The following is a 25,442-nucleotide window of genomic DNA, read 5'->3' on the forward strand; positions in this document are numbered from 1 at the left end:
CATTGAGGAATACTGGGATGGCTTCTGTGCTTACGCAATGGATCATGGGCATTTAAATGTAAATTAAAAGGAATTTTCACCCAAAAAGGAAAATTCTGCAATCATTTACCGAGATGTTGTGACACCAAGTACATTCGTTGCTTTAGGCTGTATTTTATGTAAGTACCTTGTGCAACATTCATACAGTGCATCCGGAAAGTATTCACAGCGCTTCACTTTTTCCACAGTTTGTTATGTTACAGTGTTATTCCTAAATGGATTAAATTAATACCCCATCAATACCCCTTCAAACAATACCCCATAATGACAATGTGAAAGAAGTTTGTTTGAAATCTTTGCAACTGTATTAAAAATGAAAAAATCGCATGTACATAAGTATTCACAGCCTTTGCCATGACACTCAAAATTGAGCTCCGGTGCATCCTGTTTCCACTGATCATCCTTGAGTTGTTTCTACAACTTGATTGGAGTCCACCTGTGGCAAATTCAGTTGATTGGACATGATTTGGAAAGGCACACACCTGTCTATATAAGGTCCCACAGTGAACAGTTCATGTCAGAGCACAAACCAAGCCATGAAGACCAAGGAATTGTCTGTTAACCTCCAAGACAGGATTGTATCGAGGCAAAGATCTGGGGAAGGGTACAGAAACATTTCTGCAGCATTGAAGGTCCCAATGAGCTCAGTGGCCTCCATCATCCTTAAATGAAAGAAGTTTGGAACCACCAGGACTCTTCCTAGAGCTGGCCGCCCAGCGAAACCGAACAATCGAGGGAGAAGGGCCTTAGTCAGGGAGGTGACCAAGAACCTGATGGTCACTCTGACAGGGCTCCAGCATTTATCTGTGGAGAGAGGAGAACCTTCCAGAAGAACAACCATCTCTGCAGCACTCCACCAATCATGTCTGTGGCCAGACGGAAGCCATTCCTCAGTAAAAGGTACATGACAGCCCACCTGGAGTTTGCCATAAGGCACCTGAAGGACTCTCAGGCCATGAGAAACAAAATTCTCTGGGGATGAAACAAAGATTTAACTCTTTGGCCTGAATGGCAAGTGTCATGTCTGGAGGAAACCAGGCACCGCTCATAACTTGGCCAATACCTTCCCTGCAGTGAAGCATGGTGGTGGCAGCATCATAATGTGGTGATGTTTTTCAGCAGCAGGAACTGGGAGACTAGTCCGGATAGAGGGAAAGATGAATGCAGCAATGTACAGAGACATCCTTGATGAAAACCTGCTCCAGAGCGCTCTGGACCTCAGACTTGGGCGAAGGTTCATCTTCCAACTGGACAATGACACTAAGCACATATCTAACCAAGATAACAAAGGTGTGGCTACGGGACAACTCTGTGAATGTCCTTGAGTGGCCCAGCCAGAGCCCAGACTTGAACCCGATTGAACATCTCTGGAGAGATCTGAAAATGGCTGTGCACCGACGCTCCCCATCCAACCTGATGAGCTTGAGAAGTCCTGCAAAGAAGAATGGGAGAAACTGTTCAAAAATAGATGTGCCAAGCTTGTAGCATCATACTCAAGAAGACTTGAGGCTGTCATTGGTGCCAAAGGTGCTTCAACGAAGTATTGAGCAAAGGCTGTGAATAATTATGTGATTGTTTTATTTAATTTTTTATTTTATTTGTAATTTGCAAAGATTTGAAATAAACTTCTTTCACGTTGTCATTATGGGGTATTGTTTGTAGAATTTTGAGGAAAATAATGAATTTAATCCATTATGGAATAAGGCTGTAACATAACAAAATGTGGAAAAAGTGAAGTGCTGTGAATGCTTTCCGGATGCACTGTATATTAACAGTAAACATACACAGTTTTAACAAGACACGTCAGCCCATAAGCACATACGAGCAAAAGGGGGGAAAAAACATTGATAAAGTTTATCAAGCACAGAAACTTTGCTGGATAAAGAACAATCTAGAATCAATTGTAACAATGTAACAGTCACATTAATTCTTCTGTGCAACCTGAACTTCTGAACGTCGAATCTTTGTGACACCTGAGCTAAAAAAAAGCTAGGCGCAGCACAACGAATGAAACAGAATGATGGTGTATCAAGATGCATTTTTAAAAAGTTGTTTTTAACTTGTTGCGATATCTAAAAACAATGCTGGAAAAAAAAGCCATTTCCATCCAGCGTGTTTACAGTACATGAAAACAATTGAAAAACACAGCAAAACACGTTTGGTGTGAACAGCCCCCAACTTGTCCGAAATTGCGTATCTGCAAGTTACGTAGGCCAATTTATTTTTTGATTAATTACAAGCCCATGTCATATTTGAAAAACTGACTCAAAGCCGGCCTGAAACTCGACAGATTGTTTGGTCCAGTCGGGCATGGGCCAGGTTGCAGATCTCTGTTCAAAAACCCATATGATGTTAAAAAGATGTTAGGCAGAATGACTCGGTCTCCATTCAGTTTCATTTGATCTTTTTTTTCTCTCCATACATTGAAAGTTCAGGTGACTGAGGGTATCAGTCCCTAATATACTGGCTAACATCTTTTGTGTTTCACAGGAAAAAGTCATACAGGTTTATGTAAATTATTAATTTTTACATATAACATATGAATTCATAGTTGGCTATGTTTGAGCAGGGTCAGGCATGCTGAAAATACCTTGATGAAGATATCATAATTCAATACGATGTATTCATATCCAGGTTAGACCTAAACAAAGAAACTAAAATCTATGATTTGCTTGATTGTTGTTACACTTCAGAAAAGTTATTATGGGGACTCCCTACAGTATTAGCCGGTTTTAGCTCATTTGACTCTGATTCTGTCACTCGTACTCTTTCATCTCTCTTTTGTGGATTCTGCAGCGGGATCTCTGTGGTCATAAGAACATTGTTGGTTTCCTGGACTCCAGCATCACGGCTGTAGGGGGTGGAGACGTATGGGAGGTGTTTATTCTCATGGACTTCTGCAAAGGTAACAATACCTTTCAGCTCAATGTTGGCCTTGTGCAAAGCAGCCCATTGTTTTTTTTAGGTGTTACAGTGTAGTTTACCACCTGGATGGCTGATACAGATGGAAAAATGAATTCAGTGGTCCTCTAATCAGGAGTAGGGTTGAAGATAAATCAAGCCTATATTAAAATCAAAGGGTAAGTGATATTTATAGACACTTTGTGACCTTGAAACACAGTCATGAGGGTCTACAGAGTTCTTTCTGCAAAATAATTTCCTATTTTATGGTTTGTTTTCCTGTTTTGTTTTTCCACGTGACTGAAAAATGCTTCCTACATCTCGGTTATATCACACTGAGATTTGTTTTGGCAGATTATAATTTTTTCAAGTATAAACATATTATATAATGTTACAATAAAACTTCTTTACTACTTATTTTAGCCTTTAACCACCCTGACATTTTTAACCGTAGGCCCAACAAAAAGATCAAAATTAACAGGAATTAAGAAGTTGAAAAATGTTTACCAAAGCAGAGCTGAATTAGACAGAATTAATGGTAAAATTATTTGTCTGTATGAGAAGCATGTTTATTGTTTTTATCCACACATACAATATGAACGTCACATCATTGACCCAAAATTACAATATGTATTTTTACAAATCTTTATATTGAATTTTGTGTAGACAGAACAGCACGTTACTAAATCTGATGTAAAATATAATATTCATTTTAAATCTTTATTTTTATATGTGTGTTTGCATACATTCATCTAAAGGATTATTAGGAACACCATACTAATACTGTGTTTGACCCCCTTTCGCCTTCAGAACTGCCTTAATTCTACTTGGCAATGATTCAACAAGGTGCTGGAAGCATTCTTTAGAAATGTTGGCCCATATTGATAGGATAGCATCTTGCAGTTGATGGAGATTTGTGGGATGCACATCCAGGGCACGAAGCTCCCGTTCCACCACATCCCAAAGATGCTCTATTGGGTTGAGATCTGGTGACTGTGGGGGCCATTTTAGTACAGTGAACTCATTGTCATGTTCAAGAAACCAATTTAAAATGATTCGAGCTTTGTGACATGGTGCATTATCCTGCTGGAAGTAGCCATCAGAGGATGGGTACATGGTGGCCATAAAGGGATGGACATGGTCAGAAACAATGCTCAGGTAGGCCGTGGCATTTAAACGATGCCCAGTTGGCACTAAGGGGCCTAAAGTGTGCCAAGAAAACATCCCCCACACCATCACACCACCACCACCAGCCTGCACAGTGGTAACAAGGCATGATGGATCCATGTTCTCATTCTGTTTACGCCAAATTGTGACTCTACCATCTGAATGTCTCAACAGAAATTGAGACTCATCAGACCAGGCAACATTTTTCCAGTCTTCAACTGTCCAATTTTGGTGAGCTCTTGCAAATTGTAGCCTCTTTTTCCTATTTGTAGTGGAGTGGTATCCGGTGGGGTCTTCTGCTGTTGTAGCCCATCCGCCTCAAGGTTGTGCGTGTTGTGGCTTCACAAATGCTTTGCTGCATACCTCGGTTGTAACAGGTGGTTATTTCAGGCAAAGTTGCTCTTCTGTCAGCTTGAATCAGTCGGCCCATTCTCCTCTGACCTCTAGCATCAACAAGGCATTTTCGCCCACAGGACTGCCGCATACTGGATGTTTTTCCCTTTTCACACCATTCTTTGTAAACCCTAGAAATGGTTGTGCGTGAAAATCCCAGTAACTGAGCAGATTGTGAAATACTCAGACCGGCCCGCCACGCTCAAAATTGCTTAAATCACCTTTCTTTCCCATTCTGACATTCAGTTTGGCGTTCAGGAGATTGTTTTGACCAGGACCACACTCCTAAATGCATTGAAGCAACTGCCATGTGATTGGTTGATTAGATAATTGCATTAATGAGAAATTGAACAGGTGTTCCTAATAATCCTTTAGGTGAGTGTATATATACATATATGTATGTGTATGTGTGTATATGTGTGTGTGTGTGTGTGTTTATCTTGATTTTTTTTAATCTACATTTTGATCTTTGATCATGATTAGAATTTGTTTTGTTTCACTGATCTCCAGACGTCAACAGCTGTTGTGCTGTATTTATGGAAATCCTCCACATGGGGGTGCTCTATAGACACATTTCAGGCCCTATTTGCCTGCAGAATGTCCTCAGGCAGTCTTGGTGAACTTTTGAGAAGGCTTTTCTCTCCTCAAACTAAAGCAGGAATGTCAAATTATAATGCCACCTCTCTAAAAGACTGATTCTTCTTACAGATTATTCACATTTTAAAACATCAGTTTTACCCTCTCTCCATCTTCATATCTTAACTACATAAAATCATTTAAATTATTATTGCTCTAGGGTACGTCTTATTGATGTAAATGTTTTGCCGTATTTTATCTTTAGCAGATATAGAGTCCCATATAGTTAATTTATACAGTAAATTTAGTCCTACAAAAAAATCCTTGTTCTTCCAAGTCTTCAGAAAGGCTTGGCCAATTGGATGCATTGATTGTAAGCTGATCTCACAGTGAAATCGGAAAGAGTAGACCGACTCTTCATTCATCAAAATTGACTGAAATTTCAAAACGCTGCCCCCAGTGGCCAAAGCGGTAGGTGTTGTAGGGCATATATGGGCACATGTGAGCTCCATTTATGTCCAGGAGAGGTCGCCAAAATTAAGTTCTTTTCATCTTTACTGGATGTTATGCAATAAAGTGATGGCCCTCTTAACATGAACTACACAGCGAGTGTTTAAATGTAAATATAAAATCCGATCCAAACTCAGTAGTATCTAGCTGTATGAACGGGTCATTGTGTAATTACTAGAATGGGATAAAATAGTTTTTTCTGTCAAGGTTTGTTCATAATTTCCTTAATGGGGTAGTTTGTTTTGATCATGTGCGTGTGCATCCATCTGCTCAGGTGGTCAAGTGGTGAACCTGATGAATCAGCGTTTACAGACGGGCTTCAGCGAACAGGAAGTACTTCAGATCTTCTGTGACACGTGTGAGGCTGTTGCACGTCTGCACCAGTACAAAACTCCCATAATCCACCGAGACCTCAAGGTTCTTTCTCTTTATGCTTCTCTCTCTCTCTTACTCACTCTGCCCCCTTTTTACTTTGATCTGCTCTTTTTGCACAAGAGAACATTGATTGAGTCTCAGCTAACATCCATAATAACCACTTCTGAACAGAGCAAAGTACTATTAATTATTTTTTCTCAATTTAATTAATAATAAATGTTGTGTTGCTCTAATGTGTATTGTGTGTCAATTGGTTGTTTGTTTTTTAAGTATAGATGGGTGCTTTGTTCTCTATTCACAGGTGGAGAACATCCTCTTACATGATCGAGGACACTATGTTCTGTGTGATTTTGGCAGCGCAACTATGAAGTTCCAAAACCCACAGAGTGAAGGAGTCACTGTGGTTGAGGATGAAATTAAAAAGTAACACACTCCACTTTGCCGGTTTCGGTCACATAGTTTTTTTTTCATCATTCTTCAAGCTTCCTAATTCCCAAAACATCCTTGCTTTATCGACCTTCAACTAGCAATGCACCGATATAGAGATTATGGCTGAAACCAATTGCCAAAAATTATTTAATATTATTGCCAATAACTGATATAATGGTACTATAAATGTACAGTGTTTTGCCTTAAAGGAACAGTTTACTCAAAAATAAAAATTGTCAATAGTCACTCAATGTTGATCCAAACCTGTTTAATTTTCTTCTACGGAACCCAAAATGACAATTTCCATACAGTAACAGTTAATAGTGTCCAAAAGTGTCAGAGAAGTAGTCCATGTGACTCCTGTGCTGTATATCAAGTCTTCTGAAGACATACAATAGAAAGTCATATAGGTTTGGATCTATATGAGTAAATTAATTTAAAAAATCATTAAATTTTTAGGGAAACTTTTCCTTTTAAACACCGAATTCCTTCTAAAGCTCCAGTCTAGAATTTTACAAGTAAAATTGGTAAACGAAACATGGTTATTTAAATAAAATAAAATAAAATATGGACAACTGTCTAGCACATTTGAATCCTGACATAGAAAAAAAAAGTATGGTGTTTGAATTGAAATAAATGAAACCTTTGCTATCTGCTTCCAATATAGGTCTATTTAGTAAATTGCAGAGCATTTAAAAAAACAACAACTATATTATCACAGGTATATCCCTTCAGTTGAACAAAGTGGTGAATATTATGCTGTGTTTTGTTTAGGTATACCACCCTGTCCTATCGTGCTCCAGAAATGGTAAACCTATACAATGGCAAAATCATTACCACCAAAGCTGATGTCTGGGTAAGATACTAGGATATAAACATTCTAATTACTACTGGGTCAGATTGATGAACTATGATGCTGCGAAAAATGCTTGATAATTTTGGTAGTTGTACATGTGTATAGGTGTACAGAAAAGACAGATAGGACAGTTCATGGACAGGCTTTAGTAACAGAAGTCAAAGTTACAGTAGAAAAACACCTTTTGTGTTAAAGAAAAACTTAAGATGGTTGTTGTTGCGATAAACTTGGACAAAAATGATGTTAAAATTATAAGGTTGTTATATTGTATTAAGAGCCCAGGTTTTTTTCTTTCTTTCAGGCCATGGGCTGTCTGCTCTATAAACTCTGTTTCTTTACATTGCCCTTCGGTGAGAGTCAGGTGGCCATCTGTGATGGCAGCTTCACCATTCCAGACAATTCCCGCTACTCCCAGGATATGCACCGTCTTATTCGTAAGCATTTGTTGCTCTCTGTCTGACTCTGGCATGAGGTGTCTGTCTTCTCCACACCTCACATCTCACTACTGATCAGTATGGCTGTGGTTCTCACTTTAAAGGGATAGTTCACCCCCAAAAAAAAAATTCTGTCATTATTTCCTCACACGCATGTTGTTTCAAACCAGTATGACTTTCTGTCTTCTGTGGAAAACAAAAGGTGAATTTTGGATGAATAACCAGGCCGCTCTTTTCCATAAAATGAAAGTGAATTAGAAAGATGAGCATTGATGAGTGACTTAAATGTCTGTCTGTTCCTCACTCAGAGATATTGTATGGCTTCAGAACACTTTGAATATAGCATCGAAGTCTTATTAACTACTATAATGGTGCTTTTTGTCATTGTGGAGCTTGACATACCCAGTCTCGATTTTCTTTCATCAGAATGTTCTTCAAAAATATCTTGTGTTTTTCACAGGAAAGAGAGTATGGTTTGGAATAACATGAGGGTGAATAAATGATAATAGATTTTTCATTTTTGGGTGAACATTTCGAAAAACACTAATGCCGTTTCTGCGCCTTTTTTTCCTCCCTTTCACATGGTCAATTTTTCTCTCCCTGTCTCTCTCTCTCTCTGTGGTGGTGATTTGTCAGGGTACATGCTGGAACCGGACCCTGATAAGAGGCCTGACGTTTATCAGGTGTCCTACTTTGCTTTCAAACTGGTCCGCAGGGACTGCCCTGTCCGTAATGTCAAGGTTAGTCTTTTTCCCTGCTCTCATCCGAGGTTGTTGTTTTTTGGGTCAGTGCTTCTATCTCTGGAATCAAGGGATTATTTGATGGATTGGGCATTTTTGTGACTAATGCCTGAAATCTTATAAACAAGATTAATTTGAATTATGCTCTCCAGAATTCTCCCATTCCTGCTAAACTTCCTGAGCCAATTCGAGCAAGCGAAGCAGCCGCAAAGAAGAGCCAAACACAGACCAAGGCGAGGTACTGTACAGAGACTTCTCTCATTTACTCTAAAACTATGTACATTATGTCTCATTATGCTTATGAATGGGTCAGTTGATTGAATCTGTCCAATTCATTCTCAAAATATCCTGCAAAAAAAAGTAATAAAAACCCAAATTTATAGGACAAGATTTGTTGCATTCTCATTGTTTGAATGACAAGCACATTTCACAACTATTATGAAATACAGTAATGAAAATCCACAATTATTTTATAAAATTAAAATCAGTATAAATTATATTATTGAAATGTACATACAAATTTAAATAATCAAATTTTTTTTGCAATAAATTATGGTCAATTTGGAGGGAAATATTATAAAACCGATTTTTAAATGTTAAATTACTGTTTATTTTTATCTTTAAGTTTGATTTTGTGGTGAAAAATGTCTGCATTTCTTGACCGTTCAGGTCTTACCTTGTATAATTGACTGACTGTTTGTAAGATTTGTGTGTCTATTTTTGTTCTGTAGACTCACAGACCCCATTCCTACCACTGAAACTTCCATCACTCCACGGCAACGGCCCAAAGCAGCACAATCCCAGCCTCAGGCACTAGGTAGCATCCTTCCCATCCAGCCTGCTGCCCTCACCCCACGCAAGAGAGTCAACCTGCCAGCTGGGGTAGCCCAGCCTATAGGTACCAATATGACACCTCACAAGGGCTGCTCTTCATTATGAAGCATAAAGAGAACATAACACACCATCAAAACTTTAATTTCTGTAATTTGTATTAGAGAAGTATTTCTGGGTATAAATTAATAATCAGCAGGAAATAATATATTGCACAGAATATAATTTTATTCATTGGGATTTGACTGGCTTGCACGAAGTTGTGTAGAGTCTGTTAAACTACATTTCATAGGCGGAGCAAATAATTACATTTTAATGACTGATGATGAAAACACATTTTGGCTTCTTTAGAATAATGTGCACTGATTAATTATTTCATGCTGTCTTTACAACAATGTAACATTAAAAATTGTAAAAATGTATTTAAAAAAAATTGTTAAGTGTAAAGATATTTTATATATTACTATTAATGTAAATTTCTATATAAATGTGGAAAATGTTTTTGGCACATTTATGCAAAATGTTGCATAGTTAGGATCACTTAATGTCATACAAAGGCCAGTAAACATAAAAAAGCTAAATCAATATTCAGTGTGACCACCTTTGCCTGTAAAACAGCACCAATTCTCCTAGATATACCTGGATGCTGATTTTCTTGGTTGTTGGCAGATATGATGTTCCAAGCTTCTTGGAGATTTCGCCACAGTTCTTCTATCTCAGACTGACATGATGTTCTGTTGGGGGCTTTGTGGGGGCCATGACATCTGTTGCAGGGCTCCCTGTTCTTCTATTCTAATCGTTTCTATTTGTAAAAGTAATGTTTGGGAGTCTAACATTTATATTTCCTATTGACACACTAAAGCTGAAGATATAAATAACCATCTTAAGACAAATGCTTTTGTGACACATCTTATGTGCCTACGACCTTTGCACAGTACTGTGTGTGTGTGTGTGTGTGTGTGTGTGTGTGTGTGTGTGTGTGTATATATATATACACAATATTGTATCCATTAAACATATATTTATTACATAATATATTTAAATTTTATAATTAACTTTTTCCATATTTTGACAATACATAAGAAACTTCAGATTTTTGTCACTGTTAATACTGTTTATTTTGTGGGTAATATAAGGTGGTCATACATTCTAAACCCACACCTCTGTCTCTCTCTCGCTCTCTCAGCCGTCACTTTGAACTTGGCTCAGCCAGCTGCAACTCTTCAGTCTCAGAAAGCCCAGGTGTCTCCAGCTCCTCAACAGAAAACAGTACGTCTGTCTGTCTCTGTCTCTCTGCCCTAGTATATCCAGCACTTAAGTCAAACCCACCCATTCAGATTTGTCATGAATCTCATATGTTTTGGAAGTTGTGAAAATCTCATTTCACAGCTTCCCAAATCTCATTATATTAAACGACAAAAATAAAGGTTAAACTGGAACTGAGAGGCAGAAGAACGTTAACTAAGGCCACGACCTCACTAATCCGTTTTGATTTGAAAACTGGGTTTTCAGTTTCCTAACTTGGTAGATTTCTGAAGGATGCAGTTATGGAGAGCGTTTTCAAAGCCTTTTCAAATAAAAATGTATTAGTGTGTAAGCCTAAGTGATGCTGTTGTAAATTAAACGTTTTAATTCCATGAAAGAATGTTTTATTATTAAAAAAGTAAACCGAAATGACAAGCCTGCTGCAGGTCTGTGTTTTTTTTCTATATATTGTTTGAGATTCTTATTAATGTATAAGTTCCTAATTAAAGTCAGATGAAGTCTCTGGGTAGAACGAAAAGTGCAACATTCTGTCTTATGTCATTTCATTTCAACATTTTGATTCCATTTCAATAACTATTTCTGTCTGTAGCACAAATGTTAGAATCATTCATTAGTATACCAAAGAATCTTAAAGCTGAAGTGTTTATTTTATGTTCAAATACTTCCTTATACCCCAGTTTGATATGAAGGGACAGCTATAAGTAAACTATTTGTGCTTTGATTCACGCTATCAAAAGATTGCTCTGTTTGTTTGAGCATCCCTAACCAGCGCAGAAATTATACACTTCACCTTTAAAGAATCTTAAGTGATAATATAGTGTGTGAAGGCCACATTTTGCAGTTTTATAGTACAGTTGTCTGGTGCCTGTCTGTGTGACAGCCTGTGCAGCCAATCCCAGTCCCAGATGCGGCTGCTGGAGGAGGAGCCATTCCAGCTGCAGCCACTAGCCCCACCCCTCAGAAAGCTGTAGCAACCCCGCCCCCATCTAGCCCTGCTCCGCCCACCGCACCCGCACGGAGCGCCCGTCGTAAGCAGGCATCAGTGCCCCAACAGCAACAGGCAGTGTCTGGCCAGCCGGCTGTTGCCCTGCCTCCAGCACAGGTGGAGCCTGCAGCGGTACCCCCCACTGTCCAGCAGCCCGCCCTTCAGTCTCAGCTCTGCCAAGAGAAGGCGGAGGAGAGGGTAATCATCTCCACTCTATGCATGCTGCTTTATCCCATTTGTTTCAAAGAGCTGACAGTCTCCTGCTCACTAATGATGCGCCTCATATGGAGGCTGTGGTGCTCATCATCCATTGTTTCTGGCATTTTTTGCATCTTCCCTTGGGTTCATTTTTGTTTATTTTGGATTAGTGTTAATCTGTAGTATTGTGTTCTTTTAGCAATTTAACAATGCCTTTGGTTGTTTGTGAAGCAAATATTTGCTTTGGCAAACACTTACCCTTTTTTTTGTTCTGAAATTTTTCTAAAGGCAGTGACAGGCAATGTTTCTCTTTAAATAGCAATTTGATGCTTTTTTGTTTTGCTCTAAATATATTAAAAATGTTCAGGTTTTAAGGCTTCGTTCACACTTACCCAATTTGTTTTCAAAGTCAACCTTTAGGACTGACTTCAGCTGTCATTTTTCAAAGTGAAGTCTTATGCGTTTGTTCAGACAGTGCAGTAAATATTTATATCTGCATCAGCTGCCATTCTTATGATTTAAGTGTAAGCTCAATGCAAAGAGCATTGCAAGTAGCTGTCATTGTTCAAAGAGAGGACTGAAAACTGGAAATTTGCCTGTGCTCATATCTATCATGACATATCGCCACTAAGCTAAACTTATGAGGTGCCTGAGACAACTTTGTTGCGTTTTAATTGGCACCATGATGCTCCTCATGAACTTTCTGTCAACTCGGGCTTTGATTCTGGGTGTAAGATTAGTTTACGCAGGCCTGCACATTAATAAGTGACGTTTGCAGCGAACGGCCAATCAGGTGAGAGAGAGCGCGAGTGGGAACGCAAATCACTTGTGAGAGTCAGTAAGTTTTCTATCCGCTATCCGCTGAAAAATGAAAGTGCATTTACACTGCACAAGAGATCACCTTGAGCACACAGACTTGTACATTTTAAAGCTTAACTTTTATATTCATTTAAATAGAAAGCTTTATATCGTCTAATACTATTACAAATTAATTTAGGCTAATATTGAATAATTCAAAAATTGAGCTCTCTGAATACTAAATGCAATGTTTGGAATGTAATAAGACGTTTTTGTAATATTTTTAAAACTGTATTTTGTGTACTGTTTATGTTGAACTTTAAGTGAAATACTGTATGTTCATATCATAGTTTGGGTGCCATTCATCCTTTTCTATAGCATTCTTGTGGAGTGATTAAGCTTTTGATATTTTAAAACTGATCATTATTGAAAGCTGTTATATTAATCCATTTTACTAGCTATTTTATGGCTAGCCTAATATGATACGTTTATATTTTCATAGATATTTAATGGTTAGAGTAGGTTAATAAAAAAAACAATTATAGTGTATTTAAATAAAATACAAGACTCCATCTGCTGAAAATCAGTATTTAGATTCTCAAATAAATTATCATGAGGCGATTTGTAATATATAATCTCTATATCTTATAACTGTTCACTGATATTTCATAGTTAAACCTTTTGTTTAAAAAATATTATTATTTTTTTTCATGGTTTTTCTCTGCATTTAAATTTAATTTGCATGTCATTCTCTGTCCATTCATCTGTATCATTCATCTCTTTTTTTTTTGCTTTACATCTTTTTGTCTTCTCCAACTTTACAGTCTGCAGCCCCTGGCCTGTCCCAGACTCCTCCCTCTTCCCCAAAGATGTCCCAGAAGACGGGGCATAGACGTATCCAGAGTGATGTCACTCAAAGTGCTATGTTTGGAATGCCGGTCAGTCAGTCCACTCAGCAGCTGCTGGCGGCCACAGCAGAGGCCAGCCTTAACAAGTCCAAGTGAGAAATCTATTGCATAAATATAGAATTCTGTAAAATCTCCATATGACATTGGCATTGTACACGCTGCATAACAAAGAAAAAGTGCTGCAGACATTTAGCCTACTTTTAAGTAATTTATTTCAATACTTTTATCTCAATATATTTATTATTATATTTATTGATTTATTTAAAAAAATAGGTCCGCTAGCACGACCCCATCGAACTCCCCACAGTCCTCTCAACAGAGTGTGTACCAGCCTGCCCATCAGGGAGGCTCTGCCCCCCAGGCACCTGCTTTAGCTGCTGGCCTTTCCAGCCCACCAGACCAACCCCCCTGGAATCCCTTTGGCGATGATAATTTCTCTAAACTTACGGCTGAGGACCTACTCAACAAAGACTTCACCAAGCTATCTGATGGTAACCTCACTGTTCACTGTTTGTAAGGGTACTGTCTGCTCGCTCACAGACTTTGACACATGCGTTTGAGCATTTTTGAGAAAAAAAATTGCAAAAAGTATTTTACGTTTTTTTACTGTCTGACAGAGCTTGTAGAACCTCTTATTGCCACCACTGAGAGTCTTATTCCTGGGCTGGAGGCTGCAGAACCTGCTCCTCAGTCTGTTGGTAGGTGCATCTCCATCCCTTTTGCTGAGGTTCCACCCTTGCAAATATTTAATAAGTGAATGGACTGCTGATAGTATAAGTTACATCACACATTGATTGTTTGTTTAAAGGAATGGTTCAACTAAACATGAAAATTCTGTCATCATTCGTCATATCAAACCCTAAAAAGAGATTTTCTGACTTATGTGGAACACAAATGGTAATGTTTTAATAAAGGTAGCCCTCTGTCATTTCAGTGGAATAGCAGTGGATAGCGCTTCACAATAAAGCTTAACAAGGGCCCAAAAATATCTTCAAAGTAGCCCATGCAATTTGCAACCAGCATAATTCCAAGTGTTCTCAAGGCATTAGATTTAATAAATTTTTCAGTGAAAATTGTCACATCCATTGCATGTTTGAGAAATATGAGAGAAGCTCAATCACAATAGTAACCTTCCCTCACTCTTGTCATGCCTACTGAATAAGACTTTCATTAAGCTTTATATGCTTAGTTTCAAACATCGTTTAAATTACGATCATCTGCTGATAGTTGAATATTTTAGATAGTCAATGTTGCCTAGCTTAATGTAAACCAGAATTTTATGCAGAGGAAGAGAGTAGTTTAATTTTAAAACCCTACTCCTGCTTTAAATGCTTTTGTATCTGAAGCTTCACTGCCTTAATTTTATGTGCCCAGATGTGTCATCTTGGCTACCTCTTTTGTCTATAATTGGCCATTGATTACCTGTATGTGTCTCTGTATATCTGTCTCTGGTTTGATTTTGGTTTTGTTCCTGTCTTCCCTCGCTGTGTGTCTGTGAATGCTCAGAACTTCTTAGGTCATTTAATTGCTCACCAGACACTGCAGGAGGCTCTTCTTAAAATTAAAGCCTCCAGAATGACGAGTCCTTCATCCTACATCCTTCCTTTAATTACCTCAGCATCCCTGCTGAGCTGCCTTTCAGAGTGTGCCTGCTTACTCTAGTTACACTCAGGCTTTACATTATTGTTACATTATTGACTTCCATTGAGCAGTTTTCAACTACTTAATCATTTTGATGTTATGAGGCTTTCTTCTGTTTCTCTGCTCTCGTACAGCTGAAAGACCTTCTGACATTCTGGGCTTGGAATCGGCCGCTGGTTTTCTAGCTGTGCCAGGTAATGCAGAGGTCCATCATCCATGGAAGCTTCAACCCACATACAACCCTATGTTTACTTGGCTGACATCAAACACCTGCAAAACTTCGTGCTTTGAGTCCTATGTTACCACTTTTCTAACAAAATGCTGCTGGTTCCCGACCAGGGGAGAACCGACTTGAAAGACAAATGATGATGTAACTGACCATTTTACAACAAAACCTGCCCACAAACAAGCATAGTGCAACTCATTCTTTGTTTACAGCTCTTACTCCTATTTTTGAGAAGATTCAGTGTCTTTATGCCATTCTTTTTTGCTTTTAATCCAACAGTCGGAAGTTATAACAAATAAAAGTTATAGCTATCACTTCACAATAATGCTATTTGTAAATCAAATATATTTTTTAGACTGACTGTGAAAATAAAGGGGCTGCATGGAGCTACTTTGCAACATGACATACTGTACATGGAAATGGGATGTCCAGCAACTGAATGCTAGGGCTGGGTATTGATACAGATTTTCCGATTTGATTAGATTCTGATTTTACAAGGCCTCAATTTGGTTCTGATGCATTTGGGAATATTTCATTTATAATGTCCATTTTGCTTATAGAAGAAATAAATTCTCTCTCAACTAATTATTTAAAATATACAGGGAACCATCTAACTTGGTACTTTACAAAAATATTAGTTTTAAACTTAAACAACAGGGCCCTAACTATTTAGTTCAATTGCATAGGTGATATTGGGATTGTTCAAATTTAGATTGCGATTAGTTGGAAATAAATTTTTCCCAACTTAACGCGTTTTGCATTGCTGCATCTGTTGTTGCTAGTGTCGCCAACTTTGTTCTTTATAATTTAAACATTTTTTTGTTTAATGAGGCAGACAGTGTCCCGGCCTCTGATGTAAGTGGTTCCTCATTCAAAACCAACAGTGGGACCAGTGCAGAGCTGATTTTTTGCCCAGCTTTGAATAGTCTTTCCTGCTGTGTAAACATGTGGAACAGTTCCATATTTTTGGCACCAGTACCCTGTTGGTTGAAAAGGTGCTTTTTCTAGGCACCCTATCGAGGGCTCAGATTTACTCAATAAATGACTCCCTTATCTATAGTATTGAATCATCCTTTAACTCAATGCACTTGATTTTACATGGTGTTGTTTTATAATATCTGCATTGATTTTGAACACTTGCATTGGTTGCCTGCTTTGTAGTGCAATGTAAAATTTAAAGACTCATTGATAATTCTTCAGCAGATTTTCTGTCTGCTACTAATCCTATCCTCATTTTCCAATCACTGACATTGATTTTAAACCCTCCATTGTCCTATCTCATTTACTTTTTATGCATCTATATATATTTTAATTTGTAATTAGTTTTTTGGCTAACTCTGGCTGCTTTCGCTGACTAATTTACAGAAAAGCTGATAGAGGGCCTGAAGTCTCCAGACACCACTCTCTTGCTGCCTGATCTGCTGTCCATGTCCGACCCCTTTGGTAGCTCCATGGACGACAACAATGATGGTAACTGTTCTCACTGTATGCTCGCTCTTTTTAAAGTACCTATTCTCTCAAACAGACACATGACATATGGTCATGGAACACCTATAAACCATGTCTAATAGTGTATATACATTTTTATTACACTAAAATATTTTCACCTAAATGTTGCTCTTAGTTGGAGCTTGAGTTCAGTAGAACTTAACACTAGCCATAGTGATGTCTGATTTAAGAATAAATCCTTCTTTTTAATTTGTTATTTTAAGTTAATTGGTTAAAATGGTACACAAATCTGTCTGAATCCAAATTATAAAAAAAAGAAATCGGTTTCCAGCAATCACAAACAACTGGAAAAGTTTTGAAAAAATGGGCAAAAAGGATGAGAACCCTGATAACGCTTTGTGGCAAATCAGTTCCATGGTGGCATGTAATTTCTTTCTAATCTTTTTGTACTCCCAGCTAAAGCTGAAGTGTGTTTGGACTCTCTGATACCTGGCTTGGAGCCCCCGCAGTCTCAGTTGTACCCTGTGGAGATGGAGCAGACGTCTAAAACGCTGGGAGGTAAAACATTAGCATCAAATTGAGACAGCAGAGCTTTTGACCACACAACATTGTCACAGCGATGACTGAATGTTTAATTGTGTGTGGTTAAAGCTTTTTTTTATGCACAATATTATACATGTAAGTTGTGCAAATGTGCTCTATAGAATGTTGAGCCATTTTTATATAACCTGCATCTTATGCATTTGTTCTCAATTATTTTTGTTCTTGAAAATGTATGTTTCTCTTCCTGTTGTGCTACAGGCCCTTTGATTGGAGAGGAGTCTCTGCTGGGCGGTTCTCTCCCCTCTGGCTGTGCCATCTGCCTGGATGACTTTGTGCCTGTTTCGGGGGGCACCTCCCATAGCATACCAGGTACAACCAAACATTCTCTCACACAAGATTTTTATTTAGAGCATGTTTAATCTTGAAGTCATTTATACTGCAAGATGTTAATGTAAGCCATTACTGTTTAGTTGTCAACATTCTGCTGCCATTTTAGTTGAAATACAAATGTTTTTGTGAAATATCTAATTGCCTAAGTCATCGAAATAATATTTGTGATGAAAAGTAATTGTCATTAATACTTTATATACACTTTCTTTACAGTTTTGCTTTGGTTAGAAAGTGTTAACCAAGAATTCAATGCAACTGTTTCAGGGTTGACATCATTCTAACAGTGCTGAATTTTTATCACCCACCTGTGTCTCTCCCTGTCACCCAACCCCTTAAATCTTCTACCCCTAAACCCTCATTTGCACAAACTATCGACGTTCAGCTGCAGACTCCTGTTTGATCTCAGGCTTTGAGGCTCCAAGCTCTGATGGAGCCAATGAAGATGAATTTGACCCCATTCCAGTACTGGTCTCCAAAAACTCCCAAGGTAAGCTTTGCAGAACAGAATTCTTTTTCTGGGAACAAGTAAGAAAGTTGTTTCTCTTTTCACCTTCTCTATAATTGCGATTTGTTTTATTTGGGGTAGATGAGTCTTCTTGCTCACTTAAGACAAGGGAAGACAATCATAAACAATTTAACTGGTTCCTATTCCACGTAACAATCACAGGTTACTTGACGATTCCATTAGTGGTTTTTGTAGTATTTTTGAGGAAGCTATTGGTCCCAACTTTATACTAAAGATATGATTCAAAACAAATTTTTACTTGAATTACCATTTATCACAACAAAACTCTGCTGTGAATGTGTATCTTAACTACACCTTGTTAAATGTACAATCAGTCCCTATTTGTATAGCGTTTTTCACAATACATATTGCTTGAAACTTTGTCTTTTTGACCAATTCATTGTAACAAACTGACTCTTTATGCGAATCGGACTACATCGGTTGCACGGTATGTATATTGTTGCGTGCAACCAGTGAAGACATTGCAATAGGACGATGTGTTTTCTAATTATTGTCTTTGTATTACCCATGAAACCAGGATGCCATGAGGTTACTTTAGATTTGTTTATCAACTTGTATGGCCAAACATATTTGTAATTATGCAAATGTGCAACTGAAAAAAATGCAGTCAGCACATGCTTGTGAGGTACACAAATCAAACCAAATTTAGAGCACATCTGTTCTGTACAAAATGCACATAATCAGAGCACAAAATGCAATTCATTTTATGTGATCAAGCACAGATCTGCTCTGAGATTGCTAAAACACCATAACCTTGTGTGTGTTCTGATTATGTGTAATACTACAGTTCAGAGTAGCGTACATATGAGAGATACGATACTCGCAAACATCTGCAGCTACATAATCGGAGTGTGCTCGAAAGTGAAACTTTGATTGGTCAGTGGAGAACTTCTAAAGAGAACTTGAAGGGTCTTGTAATTTAGTCTATCATCTGTACATGCAGCAAATTGCAACTTTACCTAGCTTATAATTTCTGCTTGCTCATTAATATTGCAGATGGTTATGCTCAATTAACTGTAAGAGGCATAAACCGCTATCACTTTTAAAATACGATTAATTGTGCAGCCCTACTCTGAACACATTCAATGCAGACTGCAAGCTCACAACTAAGATAAAGCATAATTTCTTTAGCTATGGCATTTGTAGATTAAATTAGAGACACAGCGGCGTAGAAAAAAGTCTGATTTTGTTTTTTGTAGATTTAGGCCATGTCCTCTCTTTTAGGTTGGTTCAAAGCTCATTGATTTTGCAACGTTTAAGCCTCTCATACACACTGGAAACAGCGTTTTCCTCCACCGAAAGAGGAGACTTCAAAAAACACTCTCTAGTGCCACATACTTTAGAAAATGATGACATAAGGAAACCTATTGGTGTTGACATGGCCTTTTAATGCAGATGTTTAAGAAACATTAACAGAATCAAATATCATGACAATCTGTCAGTTCTGTTTTTTTTTTTTTTCGTACTTACGATCTCTCGTGATAGTTGGAGTGATCTCTCTATTTATCGTGAAGCTTAACTTACCCTTGTGTCTCTCTCTTTCCCTCTTTTTCTGTGGCTTTTCCTTACCTCAACATGGTTCTCCTCTCCTGTGCTCCCTATCCATCTGGCCTCTTTCAGGAGGTCACTCTCGCAGTAACAGTGGCAGCTCTGAGTCCAGCCTGCCCAACCTGGCCTGTTCCCTGCTGCTGGTGGACCAGCTCATCGATCTGTAGACCTTACCTATATTTCTGCTCTGCTGAAGATGACACCAACCGCTGTATTCTTCTGCCTTTAACCACAAATCCCTCCTTATCCATTGTCCTATCCTGCCATGGTCCAATTCTTTCTTTAATCACTTATGAAGTCCTCCCTCCACTTTGATTTCATCATTCTTCTTCATCCCATCACTTGAGTTTCCTCTATTACATCATAGGTTTTATGTTCTTTTCTTGCCACTAATGTACATCGGTTCTTTCCATCATCATCGCTCATTTGATTTGATGTATTCAGCATTTCTCCCCATGCCATTTGCTTTCCTGATACATTTTCATTTCACTTTTTGCTTCAAATCTGTTGTGTTGATTCGACAGGCTCAAATCCAGTTTTCTGGCATTCGTGCATTTCATATCTGTACTTCTTGTGGACACACAGACATGAGTGTCACACATTTCCCTGCCAAGTCAAGAGTGCAACCCTTCAAAAGCAGATGTTTGTCAGATCTTCTTTGTTCTCTTTAGTCCAGATTGGCTTTGCATACAATCTTAGCTGTCTCTTCTGTAGCACTAAGGAAACTCTTCTCCAGATTAAACTATATGGATTTTGTAAGACTCATGCAGTTGGTTCCTTGCAAACAGATATTAAAGTACAAAGTGTTCAGGGTAAGAACAGATATGTGGGTGAATCTCACTAAATCTGTCAAGAACATGTCTGGAAACATATTTCACCCCAAAATCAAAAGAACAAATAAGATATTATACATTGCCTACATAAAAAAGCCTAGTTTTTAGACCATTATGATGATACAAGGCAAAAAATTTAATTGATAAAAAAAAAAAATCCAAAATAAATGTATTTTGTATTTATTTTCTATTGATTTTTGGATAAAATGTGACCTGGACATGTTTATCTAAGATTTACTCCTAAAGGGATGTAGAGTAAAAAAAAAGTGCTATGAAATCTTTTCAAAGACAGAGAAGAACAACTAGAATTTCCTCATTACCATCATCAACACTTGTTCAATCATACCACGACTTATAATCATATTCAGTTATTTCTTTGTAAATAGCACTATTGATGTTGTACGTTGGCTCTAAACAATGTAAATTGTTGTATATCTGCAGCATCAGACTCTCCAGCCCTTAAGAGTGATTTGTTCCTCCTGTGTACAAAGCATTTGTTCAAAATGTCCAACACTTCCCTCTTAAATCCCTGTTCCTACCCCTTAGTATCCATTATGAGAAAAGTTTAAAAGAAATATTTCATATACAGTTAAGATTCTATATGAAAATGAAGTGTTAGAGAATGAATGTTTGAAATGAGTATCCATATAAAAATGCAGATATGTGTATATGAGTCATATGAAACCTATTTAAGAGGAAACTTTATCTCTTTGTTCTGTGTGTTGAGCTGTGTTTGCGAATGTAAATTGTCGGTTTCATCTTCTAATGGCCAGATATTTATCGACGAACAGACTCAAATGAGAAAAGAGGACAATCTATAAACCACCCTGTGGAGTGCATTTGCACAGCCCAGTTTGATGTAATTTGTGCTGATTGCAAACAAATTGGCTGGATTTTTTTTGTTGTTGCCTTTTTCCGCAGACATTTATTGTCAGCTGGTTTTAGTCTAGAGGTGAAAATGCTCTACAATCTTGAATCCTTAACGCTGTATGTATCCATTCATACTCCTGACTACGCCCATGCTTTTCAAGGGATCAACCAAGCTATGTTTTTCGCACAGTTCTCGTGTATCAGATGCATATCTAAGCATGGCAGTGTTTATGAATATGAAGACATGTCTGTGGCCAATCTTCATATCAGTACTGTACGTACGCGTGCGTGTGTGTGTGTGTATGTATGTATGTGTGGACATAAGGTAAATAAATAGCTAGTCTTAGTTGTCGAAAGTGGTGAGGTCATTGTGTCTTTAACATGGTTTATCAGTCTGGGTCAGACAGCAGGACTCGCAGCAGGCACCTCTGTTTTAAGCACTGGTCCTCTTTCATTCACAGAGTTATTAGGCATTTAATTACCTTAATGAGAGCATGGAAAAAGCTTTCGGTTAACACTGTACGGTATTAGCATAATCCCAACTGTGAGCCAATATTAAATTGAAAGTTCTGTTATCAGATACAAAAAGCAGCTCTTATGCTTAATGGAAGAACATATTTTTTGGCTAAATCTATAAAAAGCACTGAAATTGGTTTGAGACTTGAAGATGCATAAGAGCAACTGCAGTAGGGCTGGGCGGTGTCACAATAGAAATGTGTAAACTGGTAGAGATTTTGCCATACCTTTGTCATAGATCTGTATTCCTGTATACATGCGGCTCGGTCAGTAAGCAGCTTTCTCCACAGCAACGTATTTTCCCCACTATGCTGGTTTAAATTACAAACATGGCTTCTGAGAATGACAGCACTTTGTTTTCTGTTGCTTTGATTTATTTCCAGATGTCCCACAGTTGCTGCTGTGTTTGTTTGTTTCCTTGAATTTACATTGCGACCTGCAGCACCACTGTGCTGCAATAGTGGGATTTTCCTTTCTCTTCATACCATGGGGTTCCCCCGGTGCATTTGCGTGCATATGCATATGTGCTCTCTTCAAAAAGCTATAAGAATGCTTATGTGTTCACACGGCAATATTAGCTGCATTTTCCGACCGAAACCTAGGCGTGTTAAACTGCTTTCTCCTAATCCATTAAAAAGTGTAAGGAAAACAGCAGTTGCATACACGACGTTTCAGGAGGTTGCTTTCTGCAAAACCCTGAAAAGCCATTTTTTTAAGTGCATGTAAGTGGGGTCAGTGCTGTGTTTGGCACAACACAAAGTGGTGTTTATTTATTTAGGCTGCTGCTTAACCTTGTAACTTGATGCTTTAATAGAGAATTTAATTGATGGGCCATCACAGATGTAAGCTATTTTACTGCTTTGAATTGAATGACTTGTAATTGAACCACTTCAAATTTGGCCAGTTTTGCAAAATCATTTATTTGTCATAAGTGCTCTTTTATTTGCGTCCAAGTTCCAGAAAATATTTAGATGAACTTCCTTTCATTTGTATAGTATTTAATTAACTGGAATATTGATACAATATATTGTATGCTGTTACTGTGATATACAATTTTTAATAGTGTGACATAAGATTTTGGTCATACTGCCCACCCCTACATTGTGGTAATAATAATAAAAATAAAAAAAATGTACAAAATAAAAAATAGGAACTTCAAGCTGATGTTGCAGTGAAAAGTTGGGATGTTTTTACTGGGCGCATTTAAGTTGGCATCAACTTTAGAATTACACTGCATGACAGCGATCCTCTAACGGATGAAAAGAGATGCTGCTTGGGTTCCATTACTGATGTTTGTTGTCAGCAGTGATGAATATGAGATCATTCTTTATCCTTGTCTCTCTGCAGACTCTCATGTTAACCTATGCAATACTAATGCTTCATCTTGTAGATTTCAGTAGAGGTCTTTGCCCTGTGGGTATCGTTTGACTTGTGTTGTTGTGCAAAATCAAAGATTCCTTTTATGTGCTTTTTGTTCAGAGAAGAATATTTATGACCATGTTTATCCCCAGAGTTGGAACCTCATTGGTCTCTGTAGCAAACTCCCCTCAGCCCAGTGTTTACAACAGTGATGGGTTCATGTGCACCTTCTATTTTTGTGAAAATACAAAACCAATTAACAAAGAAAGGTGTGTTAAATAAACACGTAAATGTGAATGTGATTTGTTGCATTGGTTATTATTTGTCTGTTCAAAAATGTCACACTCGATGCAAACCACAGTTGAACAATATTTGTGACCTTAGGAATTAAATGCTTGTCATCAACCTCTTGTCAAAAAAGACCTCTATAATAGATGTTAACCAAAGGTGACAAAGAAACATCTTTACATTTATGATCATAAAAATAAAAAAAATATTACTTATAAATTATTACAAACTTTTCTCTTAAAACACATCTTGCACAGTGAAACTTTTTACCATAGAGCTAAGAGTATTTGTCAGCTTCACTATTTTATATACATTGGAGATGTCCATGCCTCCATTGAGACAGCAGCCAAAAGTCATGGGCATAAAAGTCTAATCATATTTTGTAATTTTTTGTTTTAACACATTTCTCTTGTACTAATCACGTTAAAATATTTTGTTGGAGTTCTGGCTGATAAAACTCCAGGTAAGGTCATCCATATTGTGGTAACTGTGTCTGTCTCATTTTCTCTCATTTCTTCCTTTTTCACTGGTGCACTTGCCAGTCTTATTTTTATCTAGTTTGGAAATCTTTATTGACCCAAAGTTCACAAACACTGCATTTTTGGGTCACTTATTGAGTCCAGGCTAAAAGTGTTTAGTATGTGAGGGGGAAAAAGTCAATCTTGGCCATTCTCTTCTAAGACCTATATGTGTTTACTGATTGGAAACTGTGATATGCCATCCATTATATGGAAAGGTGAGGGAAACTGCACAATCCAACACACAATGCTTTATTTTTGAATCTGGATAAATAAAATCAAGATTGATTTGAAAGCTTAAAGAAGCATTTAGAAAACAGTAAGTGGATTCCAGGCTGATACAGAATGCCAGGTGGCACAGGGTAATCATTTTTGGAGTCTGCAGTGTCGAAAAAAGAGAATAAAAGCATTGGCCTTTCTGCCTCAAGTCTCCATTTAAGCTGCTGTTGCACTATGCTTTGAGCATGTGAAATTGCTTTTACTACTGCAAGCTATGTAGCTTGGAAATTGTGTTCTGATATAATTCAGCCAAAATGTCAATCTATGATGTTTAGATCCCCTATGGAGAGCAAAAGTCTGGTTCCGGAAGTAACACATGCCAATAATTATTTTTACACATGCAAAGTTGTTTTTAACTATAACTTACTGTATAAAATGTTGAAGACTAACATACCATGAGTTCTGAGGTTGTTAATCTATGATATATGTTTATTTCAGTTAAATGTTTTAACATTTTTATTAAATGGCAGAATTCCTGATGTAGGACAACACTGCCCATAATCCTGAAGCGAAAACAAATCCAGCAATCAGAGAATAACGGCCAACAAAAAGTGCCAAATGAGCTCTGCAGAGACCGTCCACTCCAATGACACACTGTGAATGACGCAATGAAATTGGCGATCCTGACATTTTAGACTGTGAGGAACGAATTGGGTGTACTCTTTTATGAAAAGAATCACAAACCTCTAACCACACATAATTTCAATATAAATGTTTAGCCTATTAAGAAACACGTTAGCTAGTCTACTGAATAATGCAGCAGCAAACATTAATTCCAGTGAAAGTCTTCATTACAAAAGAAGCAAGTGCTCTTTTTTTTTTTTTCCACTTTTAGTTCACACAATTGTTATTTTTTAGGACAGAATCAACTTAAATATTGTTGTAATTGGAAACAAATAATAATAATAAGGATAATATTTTATTATACAATAGTACTTATTCACCATCAGCACCGCCACTTTTCCACACTCCGCTCTTCCGCATTTTATCATTTAACTTCCTGTTTGTATTGAAGCTACTGAGAAGAGACAATCAAAATGGATTACGTGT

At 37.7% G+C, this 25,442-nt stretch overlaps 1 protein-coding gene across 2 annotated transcripts in view; it reads left to right on the forward strand.

Annotated features, from left to right (window-relative positions):
* Positions 1 to 25,442, forward strand: part of LOC127636637 (AP2-associated protein kinase 1-like) — a 39,506-nt gene that overhangs the window by 8,016 nt on the left and 6,048 nt on the right. The window contains exons 3-21 of one of the 2 annotated variants that reach the window (XM_052117295.1): positions 2,836 to 2,944; positions 5,861 to 6,003; positions 6,263 to 6,384; positions 7,165 to 7,246; positions 7,548 to 7,680; positions 8,317 to 8,420; positions 8,573 to 8,658; positions 9,152 to 9,318; positions 10,438 to 10,520; positions 11,398 to 11,700; positions 13,323 to 13,498; positions 13,680 to 13,897; positions 14,024 to 14,104; positions 15,182 to 15,241; positions 16,639 to 16,743; positions 17,179 to 17,280; positions 17,524 to 17,634; positions 18,038 to 18,142; positions 19,802 to 23,599. In XM_052117295.1, coding sequence (XP_051973255.1) covers positions 2,836 to 2,944; positions 5,861 to 6,003; positions 6,263 to 6,384; positions 7,165 to 7,246; positions 7,548 to 7,680; positions 8,317 to 8,420; positions 8,573 to 8,658; positions 9,152 to 9,318; positions 10,438 to 10,520; positions 11,398 to 11,700; positions 13,323 to 13,498; positions 13,680 to 13,897; positions 14,024 to 14,104; positions 15,182 to 15,241; positions 16,639 to 16,743; positions 17,179 to 17,280; positions 17,524 to 17,634; positions 18,038 to 18,142; positions 19,802 to 19,896 — 2,385 coding nt within the window. In that variant the 3' untranslated portion in view covers positions 19,897 to 23,599. Of the gene's footprint in view, positions 1 to 2,835; positions 2,945 to 5,860; positions 6,004 to 6,262; positions 6,385 to 7,164; positions 7,247 to 7,547; positions 7,681 to 8,316; positions 8,421 to 8,572; positions 8,659 to 9,151; positions 9,319 to 10,437; positions 10,521 to 11,397; positions 11,701 to 13,322; positions 13,499 to 13,679; positions 13,898 to 14,023; positions 14,105 to 15,181; positions 15,242 to 16,638; positions 16,744 to 17,178; positions 17,281 to 17,523; positions 17,635 to 18,037; positions 18,143 to 19,801; positions 23,600 to 25,442 lie in introns of those variants that run through there. The other variant, XM_052117294.1, reaches the window with a different exon arrangement.

The sequence above is a fragment of the Xyrauchen texanus genome, chromosome 44, assembly GCF_025860055.1.
Source record: "Xyrauchen texanus isolate HMW12.3.18 chromosome 44, RBS_HiC_50CHRs, whole genome shotgun sequence".
Lineage (NCBI taxonomy): Eukaryota > Metazoa > Chordata > Actinopteri > Cypriniformes > Catostomidae > Xyrauchen > Xyrauchen texanus.